This window comes from Rhopilema esculentum, chromosome 14 (genome assembly GCF_057945365.1).
Source record: "Rhopilema esculentum isolate cy_ngs chromosome 14, ASM5794536v1, whole genome shotgun sequence".
In the NCBI taxonomy this organism is placed as follows: Eukaryota; Metazoa; Cnidaria; class Scyphozoa; order Rhizostomeae; family Rhizostomatidae; genus Rhopilema; species Rhopilema esculentum.
Window position 1 is genome coordinate 1,076,657 of NC_142828.1, and position 15,263 is coordinate 1,091,919.

A 15,263-nucleotide genomic window follows, 5' to 3' on the forward strand; every position below is an offset into this window, starting at 1 on the left:
GGAACTCTCTAAATTATCTGCGAACGATCCCTGCCTTTAATTCGAAAGCCAAAGGTAATTTTCTGTTTGGTTAAAATCATGAATGGCTTTTCAAACACCCTTTTCGGACTTCATTCTGAACTCACACTTAAAATTTGAAAGATCTTTAGATTAATCCTGTGAAACTTTACAAAAGTTACATTTGGTACGTGAAGTTGTAATCGAGTTTGGGTTTTCTGCATAGTAAGCAGGCGTGGTCATACATACGTTGATTGGATGAGCACACGAGGAAAACAAAGTCTGTTTCAGCGATTTGTATTAATCCACTCGCTTTCAAGTGAATGAAATTCGCTTCTTCAGTAATTGGTATTATGTTACCACTAATTGCCAACAAAGGGCCGTTTGCCTTGTTTTGTGAGCAAAAAGGTTGCTTTAAGAAACCATAAATGTACATCCTTGATATGCAGTGGAGCCTCTGTACACAGACACCTCTATACAACAGACACCTCTCAGCATCGGACACCTCTCAGCAACGGACACCTCTCAGCAACGGACACCTCTATACAACGGACATCTCTCAGCAACGGACACCTCTATACAACGGACACCTCTTTAGAACAGACACCTCTATACAACGGACACTTCTATACAACGGACACCTCTATACAACGGACACCTCTATACAACGGACACTTTTATACAACGGAGAATTACAAAGGTCCGAACGGCGTCCGTTATATGAGGCTCCAATGTATCCAGGAACAACTTCGATCGCCTACAGGGGAGGATGGCCGGGGCACATTTAAAGGCCCGGGCAAATTTAGGGGCCCGGGCATATTAAAGGGCCCGTGTCTATGTTCGTTGTCAATCAAGGGGTTCTTGGCGGCCTTGGAACAACAAATCTTTCTTGTTCCTAAACACTCAACATACGTTGGGCTACTGCGTAACTGTGCCTCTCTCTCACTTTGTCTCTTTCAAGAATCTAGTCGCCCGCAGTGTCTCTATCAGAATATGTTTATGAACTCTCTTGTCGTTTTCCTTGCCTGTTTAGAATTAGTTTTTTGTCTTGTTAGTTCATTTTTATATCCAGGAACGGATTAACCGGGGGCTGTGGAGGGTGCAATACCCCAAATATTTTGTTTTCTTTGGTAACTTTTGCTTCGAATCTGTAAAAAGCATTTTTTAGTGGTCAATAGTAAGAAAATGATGAAGTAAAGTTGATTTGTTTGTCTTCTTGTTTTATTTATTTTGAAGTTAAAAACTGAATTTTAAAATTGGGGTTTTCCATAGTTCACAGTCCCCTGAAAGGTGTGACAAAAAATCCAATCATTACATCCCGCTTTCTTACAGCCACTTACATCCGCCTCTGTTTGTACCGATCTGTTTTTCGATCCGCTTTCAACAAGTTGCCCGGTCATTTAATTGTTCATCGAACGATCGATCAATTTGCTGATGTTCTGCTAAATCTGTTTTGTATCCAGATGGGATTTCCGCGGAATATTTTGACTAGATTTTGAAGTCGATTGCATCGATCAGCAGATTCTGTTTATAGATGTTATATTTACATATGGTGTTTTGTTTTGGCCTGCTGAAGAGTTTCGGTTGCATTACAAAATCAGTTCGATCATATGGAAGAAGGGCAGATGTTTGTAAAGTAGATGATTCATATTATTTTTGCAATATAAGTTTTTTCGACCCTTGAATCTGGCAGACTATTGGTCAAAGATTGACACCGAATGCGCTCAGCTACTTCATATATACAATCGATTTTTATCTGAGTAGAAAATACTCAAGTAGACGAACATCAAATAAAATTGCTGAAGTTGCTAAAAAGTTAAAAGTAAATTACATCGCGTAATTCGACTGAATGCGTTTCAGTTTACGCATTGCCAGTGTACAATAACTTTGACTGTTCTAACCACTTTATGCAAACACGTTCACGTGTTCATATAAACATTTTTCCCGAAAGCGTTCACATTTTAATATTACATAAACGAGCAGTAAACTTTCGTATATTTACTTTTCATGAACTATTTCAGCTACAATGCTCAAGAATTTACATTTATATACAGTGGGGATGGGGTGATGGCCCTTTAATGGAACATGTGTCCATTCTTTGTCTTGTATATTCAACGCTGCGTTGTTTTTCACTCCTGTACGAAAGATTGCCAGGCTTTAATTTTGCTGTTATTTTAGGATTGTATATATCTTCTCTTCGAGATCAAGTTAAAGGTCGTTCTTATCGTGGGACCCATGAATGTTTCCTGTTGTTCTTATTAAAAAACAACCAACATCACATCGCTTTATATTTCAAACATGATCTCGTTCTCATTAACATTTGCGTCATCGGCGCATTATTGCACTGGGTGAATATACCATGTGGTGGGTGTTTATCATTGCAAGCTAAAAAATTTCCGCAGTTTTGGTTTAGCTGTACGAAAATTTTCTTAATGCGGCTTGGGTGAAAGATTGATTCCCTAGTTTTTAACGGTGCTTTTAATCCTTGCCTATAACATATCGATTTCGAAAAACGGTGCTATAATTACAGGGTTTGTGCGAGGATAAAAACTTGCATTTACATAAAGCAAAACATCTAAGTAAAGATCAAATGTATAATTCAATGGCAAGGCATTATGCAACTTAATTAATCTAACGAAGTAAAGCTAATCAAATCGTCTTATCGCAACTTTCATACAGAACATTCAAAGCATACTAACTATTCTTTGGCAACAATTTAGATCATGTCTCTACAGCTCGTTATATATTGACTTCCTCACCTTTGCTTAAGTTAACTATTGATGTTGTATTGACGTACAGGTTGTTAAGGCCATCGTGTTCTGTATATATTCATCGACTGACGCTCCTAAGCTTTATTACCTCGGTTTGCGGAAAGCCGTTCGACCGTGCCGTATTCCACCACTTTCTTCCCCGTTGCCTCCGCGCGCGCATGAATAAGCGGAAATTAAAGAGCAGGATGAGACTAGGGTCCACTAGAGAGTTGATAAAAAACGAGTAGAGTGATAGTTTAGCAACCCACGTTGTGATCCATTCTGGGCGAAAGTTCAGTATGATGGTCGGCAGCCAGGTAGCCACTGTACTCATCGTTACGGAAATAACCAGTATTGTGGATGTGAGTTTTCTCTTGAATGAATGGTCGGCCGATCCGTGTTTCGATGCGCGTGTAAGCACTTGCTGCTTGCCTTGTTTGTTGCTTCTCCAAAATATATACAAGCGATGCATGACGAAAAGCTGGAGCATCACAACCGTGACTACGGTCGTTAGGAGTATGGCAACCAAGAAGTATCTGTAGATTTTCTTCATTGTTTCCTGATAGCGAGGTGAATGTGTCCAGCAAAACGGCAAAAAGCTGATCAATGCTGGCACAGCCCAGCTCATTAAAAGGATTGTTATCATCTTGCCATTGCCAATTTGCCGCCTCCAAAGTGGCCTCGCAATGCTCGCGTAGCGATCCCATGCCAAGAAAGCGACATTAAAAACGGCAACGAACAATATATATGCGTATATGTACGGAAATGCAGCACTTTGCAGCAGTAGTATTTCGATAATGCGCATCGGAATTACGACAGCTCCAACGAGAATGTCACTCACCATTAGACTTACGAGGGTAAGTGTCGTGGATTTGCGCCGTTCAGCACGTGTCGATATTGTGACAAATATTGCCAAGCTGTTCAAGAGGACAACGGAAATGGATAGCGGAACGAGAAACTTGAGATCAGACTTCATGACTGTATGCTTGTTGCAATAAGATTGCACTCAGATGGAGCGGCATTCAAATTTATATCAGCCACTGATCTGTAGCACCTGTCTTGACATTGTTAAAGAATCGTACAACATTTTCAGGGGGGTTACCTTGACGCTGAAGGCGATGTTTCGAAATTTTTTGCTTACATGATGGGTTTTACAGAGAGTAAATTATATCGCTGTTATGAAAACAAAGATTTGCAAGATTTGAGTGTGAAATTTATCCCCCCTTGTCGAAAAAGATAATCAAAGTGGTTGCATAACCTTCACACATCCTTTTTTATGTAAATTATTCAATTTGATTTGTATTCATATTTGTGACAATATATTGTAGATTTTAGTAATTTTATTCCAATTTTTTATAGATTCTGCTTTGCAAAATATTCCACTCGCTTTGTTTTGCTTTTGAGTATCTATATTGCTCTAGTTTTCATCATTGAAGTAACCTCAACTATGATATTAAAGTTATAGTATTAAATATGCAACACCTAAATTCTAACTTCAATACTACAAGATGTATCCAGTCGGGGTTGAGCCAATGTTTTTTATGTTTGGTTGAATCGTGGAAAGGCTTTGAAGAGAAAGGTTTTCTAATGAGATATCGGTACGATTGACATAGATCATGAATCATTACTTGAAAACAAATAGGTAATTACGTCATCAGTGCCCGGGCCTCCCAGAGAAAACTCCAGTTGATGCATTTAATGTTGAATTTATACAAGGTTGATGCAAGGAGTTAAATGCAAGGCACCATTGCTTATGACATCAAATCTCTTAGGGTAAGCTCTGCAACCAGGTAGACTTGATGATTTGCGATTTTCTAATGCGAATGGGTAGATATTTTCAAGGTCAGGGGAATTCGTTTACCTAAGGCTGGTAACCATGAAGCAGATCTAAAAGTTTCTACGTGCCTAGTTAGATTTTCTATTGCGAAGAAGTGCAAGACAGCAACTGATGAAAAAATAGGATTATTATTTGGAATTGCTTGTTATTGGTATGAAAGCGACCGGATCCTTTACTTCTGAGCAAAGCGCGATCACCGTCTTTTTAAGCAGTTGCTGCGCTTTAGCGGTCACTCATCTGTTGCATGTTGCCTCCCACATGCACGTTTTTAGGTCAGTTCGAATGCTGGCTAGCGGACCTTATTTGTCCTTCTCTTGTAATAATTTATTTAATCCGCTAGACTGAAAACCAATGCTGCCTGCAGATGAAAATAATAGTTTTAGAAAGCACCGGTGAAGTCTTTTCTATTTGCAGCGGAACAGTCGAACAGCGAAAACTGGAATACAATCACACCTCTCTCATTTTTTCTTGTGAAGAACCACAGACGGATATCATACTTGCCCGGTCTAATTTTCTCATATTTTCCGCATTTCTGTAGCATGGAACAGTCATTTGGTAAAGCTGGGTTACATAATCAAATTGAAACCAAAAACCAAACATCGAATTCATAACCTTGTTAGTCATCTCTCTCTTTTGAATTTTTCTTTTAAAAATATCAAGACTATGATATTGAAACAAGGGAATGATTTTCATTTCGGCCAGTTTACATGTTTTATCAAAGTTATACAATTTCTACATTTCATAGGGGTTTAGAATCGTGAAGTTTTTTGGTCATTTTACAATTTGAGAAGATGCCTGCCAAGTGGTGCAAGTCTTACGTAATTTCGGCGATTTTCAAGTCTTACGGCGTAAGCTGAAATCTTACGTTTTATTCTCCATGCGATGTTATTTTGATATATTTGTTTTGAGAAGTTTGAAATATTCCGTACGCGCCATGTTCAAATTCACGAGAGCGTTCTGGCTAACCGGTGAATAAATTGGTTAGTTGGCAGTAAGTTATCATTTTGGCTTTCATATGCTTTGATAACTGTTCCATACATATAGTTCTGGTTTTATACACTCTTTTTTATAAGGATGTTGTTTATTATAATATTCAGGCCCAGAATCATCCAATTTTTAAGAATATTGTAAGAGCTCAGCCTCAAGCACGTATATTTCTGTCTCATTTTTCAGCAGTTGCCTGTTTTTGTGAAGTTCATAGCAGGGAATTGTAGAACTGGCACATCTCGTTTTTCAATAAGCATTCTTTTTATTCAATAGCGGGCGATATTCCCCCAAAACCACATCAGATTTGAAAAAATAGGAATACTTTAAAAATATATTCAGGCTCAAGAAGAGACTTTCTTAAAAATATCGTGCCTGGACAAAATTTATAGTATCCTTAAGAAAGAAAGAGTGTTCACAGGATTGTAAGGGGCGAGAAACCCCAGAAGTTTGATGAGTATGTTGATAATGGACAGCTTTGCGATCGTCGTCATTTGATCGTTATCCTGGCATCTGTGATCCGGCAGAGTTTCACATGTAAAAAATATTTTTATCGCAAAAGTGATGTCTTCACATTTCCTTATCTTAAACATGCTTAACACGAGGAACTCTTTCCCACAGCCCCGATAAGAACATACATTTTACGCTCTTTCAGGCTTAAAATTCCTAATAGTAGATACATTAATTCGGAATCGTCAAAACTCTTTGGAATCGTGAACATGTTGTAATTACAATATTTTCATATAAAACTGCTCTTCATATCCTAGAATTTTATCCACATTAGCCATGGAACAGTATGAAACAAATAAACCATATTTTGTAAATTTATTTGAACATTTTGTAAAATGCACTGCAAAAGCAGGCAATGTCGTCAGTTATTCGGAGCTTTTTAAAATTCACCTTTAGTCCGCCGCTTCTTTGGTCATAAATTTCTCTCAGTGCCTGTAAATTTATTCTCGTTTCGCTTCGTTTTTAAGGAACGGGTTCAATTGCTGCAGGATTTCCACAGCCTTGTCTGAATTATTGAACAACACGCCGCAATGAAATGACGAGGTTGAATCATGTGCAATGTTGAATGGGGATAAATTTCTGTCTAGACAGCCAATACGGGATTTATTCTTCGCAGATTTTTTCTTACATTTCCGTACTATCATCTGCAAGAAAAATATAGCCTTTTGATAACTTTTAGTTAAAATTAAGCAAAGATCAGGTATAAGGCAAGCAGGCAGAAGGATAACTAAATATGTTTCGAAACGATTGCATTACGAAACATGCATAGACTGGCCATTAGATAGAAAATGTTGGGAAGTTTCATTAAAGATACTTGTCATTACTTAAATGTAAGACACTAGTGCTTGGAAGAGTCAAAAAGTCAATACCTAATTCTTACTTACATCTTACTTAATTCAACCAATTTTGAACCAGTAGAGTTTAATTACCTGATTGGGGAAATTGTTTCGAAAATTAATTGATTTGAAATTGTATCTATTTTATGACTATAATACCTATGAAGACTTTCCTTAAGACTTTCTGGGTACTGTCCTTAAAGAATCATTACTACTATGTACCATTACTACACGGTCATTCAGCCCTACTACACGGTCATTCAGCCCTACTACGCGGTCATTCAGCCCTACGCACGGTCTTTCAGCCCTACCACACGGTCATTCAGCCCTACCACACGGTCTTTCAACCCTACCACACGGTCTTTCAACCCTACCACACGGTCATTCAGCCCTACCACACGGTCTTTCAGCCCTACTACACGGTCATTCAGCCCTACTACACGGTCATTCAGCCTAGCAGCATTTAATCATGTGGGTGCTATGTGAGCTGACTCATTGAAATGGACTACATTTTCTGCTGGTTATGCAAGATATAAAGTGTGTTACAGAGAGATGGCTTCATAACAAATTTTCATAGTAGAAAGACAGAGATTCCCCCATCATGCTCATCAATGACTTCAACATTCTCCATAGTTTTTTTATTCTTTATTTTATTTTTTTTAATTTTTTTCTTATTTTGTTCATTTCTTTATTTAATTTCGGTACAATCTCAAGTAAATTAATACCAACTGCTTTCAATTACCTGCGCTAAATATAATGTAAATCAAATATAAACGATGTTACATATGTATTCCTTGCAAAGATCATAAGTACAATAGAACGTTGAAAATTCTTCTTTCTTTAATATTTGTAAAGTTGGGGAGTATTTTATTTCGTTTGGAACTGGGTTCCATATTTGGCTACATCTGTATGATACAGTGTTAAATCCATATATTTTGTAAATAGATGTAACAAATCCTTGTGATAGGCATGTGAACGCTTTGATCCTTGTTCAGTTTATTCCGCTTGTTTCAACTGTATATCTCGCAACATCTTTATTATTTCGTTATTTATGACCACCTTTCGCTGTCTTCGGAGCCCCAAACGTACTCACACCATCTACAAAGCAGTCGGCTTTCATAATTACCAAGTTATTTGAGAGCAACTTAAAGTAAATAATGGTCTTTGACCATCGATATAACCCTGGACAGCACGAATATGCAAGAAATCACTTTATGATTAGATCAAATATGCCAAAGGCTATCTGCATTTTCAACATTGTATATTTTCTTGCCATTGGTAGCATCTGTCTAACCCGTCTTCAATTGCGTCAACTGCATTTAATCTTTCTCGAATTCTCCAGCGTTGTGCTCTTACACATCTTCATCTTAGTCCTCTAAGATCCTTTATCCCCTTATCAAATTTTCCCAAGAATGCAGGAGAGGTTCCAAACCTGTCCTTTACAGGTTTCTAAAATATCATTTCTAATGTTATTGCAACTGTAGTCTACGTCAAGCTTTATGCATCGTCCTGCAATAGTAATGCTCCACAGCCAAGGCAACTACAATTAGTCTCGAATTCATTTCCTGTTTCTCTGAGTTGCTTTATTTCTCCTCCGTAATGTTATTTTGTGACCTACCGTCCTTTGAGCATGCTACTTTACAGTCACCTGCAGATTTTTGTTTAAAATTTTGAGTGACTTTTCTGCAATGTTCCCTTAACAGTGCTTGTTAAAAAGATTATCTTCAGAGACTTCTTCCTCTGGTTACACTTACCAATAATCAGCCACACACTTGTTTCCACTTTTTGGTCTCCTAAAGATTCCAAACCACCTAACTACCCTTCTCACTCAATGATTTTCTTCAAGTTTCTGTCCATGATCATTCCATGTGATTACAGAAATTTAGTGGTTTTTTCTTTTTCTTGTTCCATGTCTGTCTGCAAGCTTCATTTTAAGTATTCGTGACTTCCAGTTTATACTTTGTTACCCAGCATAGTAAACCCTAAACTTGACCGAATTTTCTATTAAGAAGTTGCAAACGATATCCCCAGTATGAAAAAGTTGTTGCATCATTGACTTCGAAATTACATATCTGATTGAAAAGGAGTTGCACAAGGAACCTTGTGGTACCCTGTAGATTGTTGATCTGCATCTGATCTGCAATGGATTTTGGACGATTTTGGGTTTCTTAAAATCTTCAATGGGATCTTATTTTCAATGTTTATTTTTACGTTATCGACTTTCTTTTAATCTAAGAATAAGTTAAACATTAATCTTTTTGTTCGCATTTTCATGTAATCGAAACATTACGCTTGTGTGTAGAAGGGTGCAGCTGGTTGCTCGATAAAAATGCGTAATGTTTTGTGCTCTGTGAAGATACTGTGTAAATGACCCTGGCCTTCTTACCCCGTGAATTCAAGATGTGTACGTTAAAAATGTAGATGCGATCGAGCTCTTGTTTTGAAAGAAGAACCTTCTTACTGAAGCCATTGCATTCAGGTTCATCTCATTCTAAGGTCACCCCTTCTCTCCCCCAATTCCTTGGCATCTTTTGCTTATTTTGTATTCATATAACCATATTTTTTCGACGGTGTAGTCTGGTGAAATGTCTGCTTGGCCTGTTCTAGCCCTTTCAGAATAGTTGAAACTATTTGAGATACAAAAACTTTCTTTGTTTTAAAGAAAAATTTGAGTATAGGTATGTTGTTAGTGTTTGAGCGATAGATTTTAACTGACACGTTGTATATTCGTCGAAGATCCAATCATGTATCATTTAATGAAACCAACCCACGAGCTTTAGAATGAGCCACGCTTTTCTAGACTCTGGATTCTTAATATGAAAGCTTAAAAGTAACCAATACCTTTATCAAGCAAAGATTACCTTATTTAAAACTCGTGCTGAATTTGAAGGTGTTTCATTAAGCTAAACCGTCCTTTTCTCTCTGTTTCGATTTTTTCGTTTGCTTTCCGCAGTTTGTGATATGAACCAGGTTATATAATGAAAAGCAGTTACCGATTTATAGTTGATTCGCTTGCATCTTACGAGCAGTTTTCTTTCCATAGCGATCCATAGCGAATATCTTGCAAACGAATGTTCGTTATATATACGGCAAACATAAATATGTGGGGTTGCTAGACGCATGTCAGATTCGAAATTCGCTGTTCAAATTAGCGAGAAATACAAGTAGGCAGAAATGCACCAGTTGTACACGACGCGAGTGGTTTCAATCCCATCTCTACCCACAGATCTTCCCGTTTTCACTTCTTGGTTGAGCTGCGAAGAGTTCTTTCTAAGTAATGCACGCCCCCCCCCCCCCCCCCCTCCTCTCTTGATGTTGTAGGCAATTTTAATTGTAGGCATTGAATATTTTAACGGTATTGCATTGTGTGTATACAGATGGTGCTTTGCCAAATAGAGATTAAGAAATGCAGGCACAAAATAATGATTTCTTTTCAATTAAAATGTAAATGTTTCCCTCCTTCATAGAACAATATCATCATGCAACGTTTAATTTCTGTTCTTGTAGGTCGAAAAGATCACGCAAGAAAATCTTAAATTTGCTGAGAACAATCGAAAGCTTGAAGAGCAGAATGAGAAATTCGCGGAAACAAATAAACAACTTGAAAACAATGTCAGCGAGCTGAAAGAACAGGCAGAGAAATTCAAGGCTATTTACTTGAAGCTTCAAGCAGAGAACGAAAAACTGGCAAGAATTCGTGATGATATGCAGGAGCAACTCAATGTGAGATTATTAATTCTTTGCTTGTGAGAATATTTCATTTTTGAAATTTGCAGCTTTCCTTATTCAAGGCATCTGAGGTAGTGAAAGTAGTGGAAGTAAGTTAAAGTACTGCCATGGACATGGTTGGCACTTTTAATGACTAGTATGCGCTTGCAAGGGATGTTGGGATAGTATGCGCTCCTGTAGTGGCTAGTATGCGCTTTCTCGAACCCATCCCATCCGTATTTTTTTTATTTTCTCCCTGTTAAAGATGGGGAAAGTTCATGTTTTTTCTTAAGCAAAAGTTCGTCAAACAGCTCTTTTTATAGTTATCATTTCATTCTCATTCAACTTAAACTATTTTTTATGCCTAAATCCCATTGTGTATGAATGAATGTAAGGTTAAGACCCAAATACAAAATTATAAAAATTCATACTTAGCTTAAGACAATAATAATATTTTTCCCGTTGCTAAGCTCCCCCAATGCGATCTTCAGTGTCCTCCTACAAAGTATGATTTAAGGTTTAAAACGACCAAATTTGATTTCCTTTCAATTGTGTGTATTTTCCCAATCATTGAACCCCGAGAAAGAAAAGTGTTTTAAGCGCAACATATATCTGTAGTTATTGTACTTTTTGTTGCCAAATCTTTGCCGCAAATGCATATTCGCGTTTATCGCGCGTGATATTCGCGGGCAGTTTGAGCCTTGTGATAGCTGCTGATATGAGAACGAGCACGTCTTCGCCGGAAGCAGCTTACATAACATCTCTCTTTCAGAATAAATGGCTCGAAGTATTATGAAAGGGCTGGTTTGTGGCTTTGGTTGGATTTTTATTAATTTATGTTAATGCTGACTTGCTTGCTTTTTTAGGGATTTAAAAAGCTTCAAGAAATGATATTTGCGCAGCTGAATGAGAAGATGAAAGCTATGGACAGATCTTTGTTGGAGAAAATTGCGGCAGACATAGAAATGATGGACAAAGAGCAAGGTTAGAAAATTTATCTTTTGTTCTAAAAAAATCCATTTTAAAGTACATATATCTAAATATTGTCAGATTGTTAATTAGTTTACAATCCTGCATGACCTTCGTCAGCAAACGAGCTTTGGGGTTTCTTCTAACTCCTTTCCTCGTTGGGATTCTAAATACTTTTTCTGAAATAAAAAATCGAAAAATTTGATTTTCTTAATTGCTGTTTATTACGTAAAAAAATGGTCAAATAAAACATCGTGAGCATCGATGGTAGGCTTGTTTTTTAAGAGCTAAACCAAAACTGCTTTCTCTAAGCACCCGCACTTTAATAAATTCTCACATTGCTTTATCTGCCCTTTAATATTATAGGCCTTAATCCTTCTATTTCTTACATTTTCCATCTACTTCAACTGCCTATTTCTTATCTCAAGATTCGACGGTGAATGGTATAACCCAAATACCGGATTTTTTATCTGAGCCAAACGCAGTATATTTTCAACACAACCTAGGATTGCGTTTTTCATTAGCCTCCTATTAGTAGCGAGGTCGTAATCTGTTTTCATTGTTCTTAGGTTTGTCCAAAGATGAGTTCCAACGCTTCCTAGCAAGGGTACCAAGTCACTTGAAAGATAAGTTCGAGAAAGTCGTGGCGGACTTCCAGTCTTTTGATAAGAACCAAGACAACATAATTGATTACGATGAACTGAGTTCAATGCTTGATATGGTAATGAAAGAAGAAAAAGATTGAGGTACTTCAAGAAATTATTTCTAGCACTGTTTTTACAAAAAGAGTTCAAATATGCATATCAAAACGCTGCCTTGTTATAATTTTCAGTAATCGCCGCGCTGCAGTTTTTAATGTTGTTGATCTAGGAGATGTGCTATTAGATTTTTAGTAGTTTTTGGAATTAGCGAGCAATACCGTGAAATTAGCGTTTGAAATCTTTGACTCCCAGAGTGTAACGCGACCAAACACTCCCCTGTTCCTGCGTCTGTCTCGCGTTTTACCCGTAGCCTCGTTTTTTACCCAACGCGAACAAGCAATCATTGGCGAGGACGAACTGCTGAGATCTCTTCTGTTTTATCGCAGTTGTCGCTACCTGTGAATTTTCTCATGATCTTTCTAGTGTTTTGCAGTGGAAATGTTTTGTGTTGTTATTCATCTCCTATTTTCATCTTGATTCTTTGCGCTGCCTGTTGTTTTTCCTGTGTAAGAATCGTTGAAAGGCAGCCAGTTCATAGCAAGTCATTCACATAACAAATTCTAATATGTTTAATTGCAGAATCGATGTTTGCAAAGATGACAGGGGACAGACTTGCCAGCCTCAGATTTGTCGTTTCAATTGTATAATGGGGGACATTTGGGAAAATTCAATCGTAAAACAATTAATTTCATAAAATTTTACAGCATTCAGTATTTGATATCTCGGTCAATCATTAATTTGTATTTCAGTATACACAATTTTCTATAACCTATAAATTTCAAGTTGTTGCCTTAATAAGTTTTCATTTAGCTAAATATTATAATAATTGCTTTGGGTATATTACATTCATTTCCATAATTTAGTCCATAATTATTTTACTTGGGACAATTAACAATTTTTTTAACAACTCCTTCTTGTTGGAAGTTGTTTTCATAAAGATGGCAGCACTACCGTCTTACGGGTAAAATATTTTTGTGATACTTAAAATATTTTTCTACTTGCAACTTATATCCTTATCATGTTTATACCTTACACGTGTACATTCTTTATACGGTATTATTTCGCAGCACAGTCCTTAGTATTGTAACAGTTCTCAATATTGAAATAATTGTAGCAGTTTATATCGATTTTCTATTTTTCGTGGGTTTTCTTAAACTTTTCGGTCTTGTTGCAGGTTTCGATCGAATCAACCTCCTTGCCAATTGAAGTTGTGTATTTCGTTTTATCTTGCTGTCGGAATTTTGGCGCATCTGCTTCTTTCGATCAAGTCTGCGAAAGGTTCGAATTGGCAAAAAAATATCTCCTAAATTTTGAAAAAGGGGAATTTTTTTTCGAGCACGGTTCATTTTTTAGGTATCTAAAGTGAGAATATAAGCAGTCTAAATGCTTTTTAGTTCGATCAAATTTGAAGAGAAAATCAGACAGGGGAAACGCAATCATTCTTATGCACAAATAATGCTATTTTCTTTGAAAAATAGTAAAGAATTTTTCAAGAGATTTCTTGATAGATTTTTACCTACAATCAGTTTGTAGGCACGCAGACTTTTAGGGTGAAATATGATGAGATATCACCTCAGTCCATTGCAAAAACTTGGAAATTACATTTGAGAAAAACAACTTTGCTTTGGAAGGGTTCCCTTGTGCATTTAGCACAAAATTATCTCAAGCAGGAATATAAATGGTCTGAGCACTTTCTCAAAATGCTTTGAACCAATTTGAGGGAAAAAAGACAGAACATGATCATTTTAATGCAAAACATTAAGCTATTGTCTTTAATAAACGACATATCTTTTAGGGAAATTTTTTCATACATTATTGCTAAAAATCGTTTAAAAACAAAGGTCATCTTCGAAAAATTACAGTTTTTTGATACATTTCTAGATAAAGATTGCAGAAAATTTTTCAAGAATAAACATTACATCGAAAGTTTTTCATGAAGGCTACAAATCAATTAAGTAGGGAATTGAGAAAGTCTCCTAGAATTTCACCACGTTTTGTAAACAGGCAATCTTTATCGGGCAAAATTTTTGGTTCAGCAAGTTTGAAGTAGGAATCAAAAGGCCGAAAATTTATCCTAGTATTATTTCAGCTTATTTGAGGGAAAATTGGTGAGGGAAAATACAAAAATTTCCATCCATAAGCTGAAGTCGCAATCTTGGAAAAATTACAGTTTTTATATCAATTTCTAGCCAAAGATTATTTAAGCATGAAGATTAAATTTCAAAATTTTACGAAAAGGCTACCAATCAATTATGAAAGAATAAGAGAGTCTCTCCATTTTATAAAAATAAATAAGACAAATGATTTGGAAAAAATTCGCAGACTACCCCGTCATGTGGTGTAAAGTAGGAATAAAAAAGGACTCAAGTCTTTTCTTCAATCCAATTTCAAAACAATCATTTTATGCAATTAATTTAGGCCTCTGAAAAATTACGGACCTTTTCTGATAAATTCCTAGCTATATTTTTGCTAAAGAATATTCTTAAGCATAAAGATAATATCTACAGCAAGGAGTTGGTAAAATTATTTTCTCAGTTTTCGACACACACCGATACAAAAGAATTTGAAAAGAGGGATTTCTCTTGGCGAAAATTTTTCATAGATTTTATTACTGTTATTCATAGTTGAAATCAAAATGGCCAAGATTACTATCGATTAAAATTAAGATTAAGATTTTAGCCATTACTTCCAGCTGCTTCTAAGAAACAACTAGAGAAAGATTGCACGTTCATTTGTATTAAAAAACAAAGGCTATAGTCTTACCGTTCTCTTTGGAAGCATTTGGAATCCTTCAATCTTCCTCCGGTCAAAATTTTCCCCGTCAAAACCTCCCTCCAATTTTTCAAGCAATCAACTTGGGTAGGGCGTGGCTAGGGAGTGGCTACGGCATAAGGATGACAGACGCAATAGATCGAGACAAAGTTGTCTTTTAGTCGGTGGTAATTATCGCATACGATAAAACTTTGCTAGA

At 36.6% G+C, this 15,263-nt stretch overlaps 2 protein-coding genes across 2 annotated transcripts in view; one reads left to right on the forward strand and one right to left on the reverse strand.

Annotated features, from left to right (window-relative positions):
• Window positions 1-13,413, forward strand: part of LOC135696299 (uncharacterized) — a 30,616-nt gene extending 17,203 nt beyond the window's left edge. The window contains exons 6-9 of the mRNA XM_065215653.2: window positions 10,422-10,637; window positions 11,489-11,606; window positions 12,161-12,337; window positions 12,872-13,413. Coding sequence (XP_065071725.2) covers window positions 10,422-10,637; window positions 11,489-11,606; window positions 12,161-12,336 — 510 coding nt within the window. The 3' untranslated portion in view covers window position 12,337; window positions 12,872-13,413. The remainder of the gene's footprint in view (window positions 1-10,421; window positions 10,638-11,488; window positions 11,607-12,160; window positions 12,338-12,871) is intronic.
• Window positions 179-4,509, reverse strand: LOC135696303 (uncharacterized). Its single transcript, XM_065215658.2, has one exon. It carries the CDS (start codon window positions 3,721-3,723, stop codon window positions 2,827-2,829), a length of 897 nt encoding a protein of 298 aa, XP_065071730.1. The 5' UTR covers window positions 3,724-4,509; the 3' UTR covers window positions 179-2,826.
• Window positions 13,414-15,263: the final 1,850 nt, after the last annotated feature.

Coding starts and splice junctions, on each gene's coding strand:
- LOC135696303 (XM_065215658.2), bottom strand. CDS start 3,723: ATGAAGTCTGATCTCAAGTTTCTCGTTCCGCTATCCATTTCCGTTGTC.